This window comes from Glycine max, chromosome 15 (assembly GCF_000004515.6).
Source record: "Glycine max cultivar Williams 82 chromosome 15, Glycine_max_v4.0, whole genome shotgun sequence".
NCBI lineage: Eukaryota > Viridiplantae > Streptophyta > Magnoliopsida > Fabales > Fabaceae > Glycine > Glycine max.
This window is the reverse complement of record NC_038251.2, coordinates 15,240,845-15,244,001: the sequence shown is the minus strand read 5'-3', so window position 1 is coordinate 15,244,001 and position 3,157 is coordinate 15,240,845. Positions and strand designations below refer to the sequence as shown.

At 38.0% G+C, this 3,157-nt stretch overlaps 1 protein-coding gene across 1 annotated transcript; it reads left to right on the top strand.

Moving 5' to 3' along the window:
• The first annotated feature begins 321 nt into the window (after positions 1-321).
• On the top strand, positions 322-1,212 carry LOC102670189 (uncharacterized). Its single transcript, XM_006598332.1, has one exon. It carries the CDS (start codon positions 322-324, stop codon positions 1,210-1,212), a length of 891 nt encoding a protein of 296 aa, XP_006598395.1.
• Positions 1,213-3,157: the final 1,945 nt, after the last annotated feature.

The window sequence follows — 3,157 nt, the reverse complement described above, 5'->3', positions numbered from 1 at the left end:
AAAACCACCAAGCTAGAAGACACTTTGAATCAGTTTATGCAGGTTTCTCTATCAAATCACAAGAGCACTGAGTCTGCCATCAGGAATCTAGAGGTACAAGTGGGCCAATTAGCTAAGCAATTGGTTGAAACGTCAATGAACAATTTTGGGGCCAACATGGAGAAGAATCCCAAGGACGAGTGCAAGGTAATTTTCACTAGGAGTTAGAGGAGGGAGAATGCAAAGAGAGAAAAGAGAGCTGAGGGAGTATTGGAGGATGTGAGTAATGAGGAAGGAGAGAATAATAAAAGAGAAAAGGGTGATGAAGAGAAAGAAGAAAGCATGGAGAAGGGTGAAAAGGTCTTACCTACTAAGACCAATAGTCGATTAGCAAGGGAGGCTAGAAAACAGATACCCTCAGTCCCAGTGAAGGACATCTCATATCCCTTGGTGCCATCAAAGAAAGATAAGGAGCGATATTTTGCTCGGTTTCTTGACATCTTTAATAAGCTGGAGATCATCATTCCTTTTAGAGAGGCCTTACAGCAGATGCCTTTGTATACCAAATTTCTGAACAACCACCTCCCGAAAAAAGGGAAATATATCAATAATGAAAGCATCATGGTGGAAGGAAGTTGCAGTGCTATGATCCAGAAGAACTCACCACAAAAATTCAATAACCCAGGAAGTGTAACCATCCTATTCTCTATTAAGGATGTGTCAGTGGGTAAAGCTCTCCTTGATTTGGGGGCAAGCATCAAGCTAATGCCCTTATCTATGTGCCGAAGAATTGGGAATCTGAAGATTGCTCCCACCAGAATGATGCTTCAGCTAGCAAACTGTTTGATCAACAAACCATATGGTGCAGTTGAAGACGTCCTTATCAAGGTTCGCCAATTCACTTTTCCGGTGGACTTTGTGATAATGGATATAGAAGATGATTTTGATATTCCTCTAATATTGGGCAGTCCATTCATGCTTATTGCAAAATGTGTTGTGGACATGGGGAATGGCAACTTAGAGATGAGTGTGGAGGACCAGAAAGACACTTTCAACTTGTTTGAGGCAATAAAGCATCCCAGTGATAGCAAGACCTGCTTTAAGATGGAGGAAATTAAGCAAGAAGCTGACCTTGTTGGGCAACACCTGAAGTCTATGTTTCTAGAAGAAGATGAAGTCAAGCCGGTTGTGAATCCAACAAACCCTTCCATTGTCCTCCCGGGGCCAAGGTGAGTCAAGGCCCGAACTACTCTAGATGCTTCACTAGCTCCACCTCTGGTAATCCCTCCTCCAACCACCTCTTCTACAGTCAGTAAGCCTTTTTCCTCCTCTTCCCAACAAGAGCATCTAGTCCAGATGATGCAGAGACTCCATCATGGCCATCACCTCGTCATCCAGAACCTACACCAGCTATCCATTCACCTTTCTATGGAGCCTCCACTAATAACGCCAGAGGCTTTTCTACAACAAGTTGCTTGGCCAGAAGTCCAGCCCTCTTCTGTAAAGGGGGGTGACACCTCTGGCGTGGGTAACAATGGAGCTGATGATGATTACATTGTGGGCATCATTGCTGCACAGAAAGCTTGGGATCCAAGGCCCACATAGGATTGAGGTCCATTTTGATCAAGATTTTTCTTTAATTCTCTTTATTTTTCTTTATTTATTTTGTTTTGGCTTCATTTTCTTTTATTCTCATTTTAAATTCTTGCATTTAGGATAATCTAATCTCAGTAGTTTAAATTCATTCAAGTAATAGTTTTAATTTAGTTTGATGCATGATAGAGAGGTAGATACTTATTGATTGGTTGCAACACATTTTGAGTGAACCGATTGCATGAGTGAGACTAACTGCTCACTAATGAGTATTTTGTGAATGGTTGATTCTTGTGATAGTAGGCGTCTGTGTAAGTGATGGAGTGTGAACTAACAGTACAAGAGTGAAAAGGTCAGTATTTCTAACAGAAAAACATTGAATGAGAACCTTCATACTTCAATGAAAATTGGTAAGTTGGGTGAACTTTCAACTGTAAGAGAACGACTGGTTTAATTTCCTAATTTTGCATGATTCTTGGATTGCTTGAAATGCATGTATGATGTGGAGATGATCAAGGCTTTGTTTGTCATTTTATTCAGCTACTTAGCCTAAAAGTCATCCTGTGAATGAATGCATCCCTTGCATCCTTTTTTAGCCTAATGTAAATTTTTTTTCATTGGAACCTAAGCCCAAAATGTGATATTTACTAACTACCCTTTCTTAGGTTGTAAGAGAGTACTGATGGATCAAGACAAATTTGTCCCAAATTTGGGGGAATGTTTTTGGGTGATTTTCTATTGCAAGAAAATAAATATACAACACAAGTTAAATTGAGTTACAAAATATGGTATTATTCCAGCCTAGTATGAATGTTTTTACATTCCAAAAAAATAGAAAAAAAATTTTTATTTTAAAGAATAAAAACTGGGGTAAACCACCATCAAAGAAAATAAAGTTGATGAAAAGAGTAGCAAAGCAATAAGGTTGGTGTTGTGAAAAATTCTGAGTTATGGTTTGTAAATAATTTGGGGGAATGATTGCTCTCCTAGATGCTAAGCTTTGAATCCTAGAAAAACCATGATTTCTTTGTTATCCCAACCACGTTACAAGCCTAATAAAGTCCTTAGTGATCCACATTGTGCATGTATGATAACATTGACTGGGATGATGTGCAATGTTGGGAATTTTACTATTCAGTTGTTATAATTCAAACACTTTTATTGAGACACTTGTAGGATTGAGAGAAACACTAGTCTTGCGAGGACTGAAGTTTGGTGATTATTCATTATGATCTGTCATTCTTGCTAACCATTTTATTTGAAGGGCATCTTGTTCTGCTCCTTTCATGAACTTATGACAACTGTGAACTTGAGAATTAGCCAATGAAGCTTTTTGGAATGTATGCAATTATCTCATGGACTGTGATTGGTAAACTCTGAACTTTTTCCTTTTGCTTGAGGACAAGCAAAGATTTAAATCTGGAGGAGTTTGACAACTGCTAATTATGAGTATATTTTCGGGTTAAATTATAGAGGAATTTATAATTTTTGTTTTCTAATTTTTCCTTTTTGAGCAAATAATTGTTAAATTAACATCATTTAAGTTTTTGTACAGAGAATATTAAAAGTGATGGATTTATGAAGC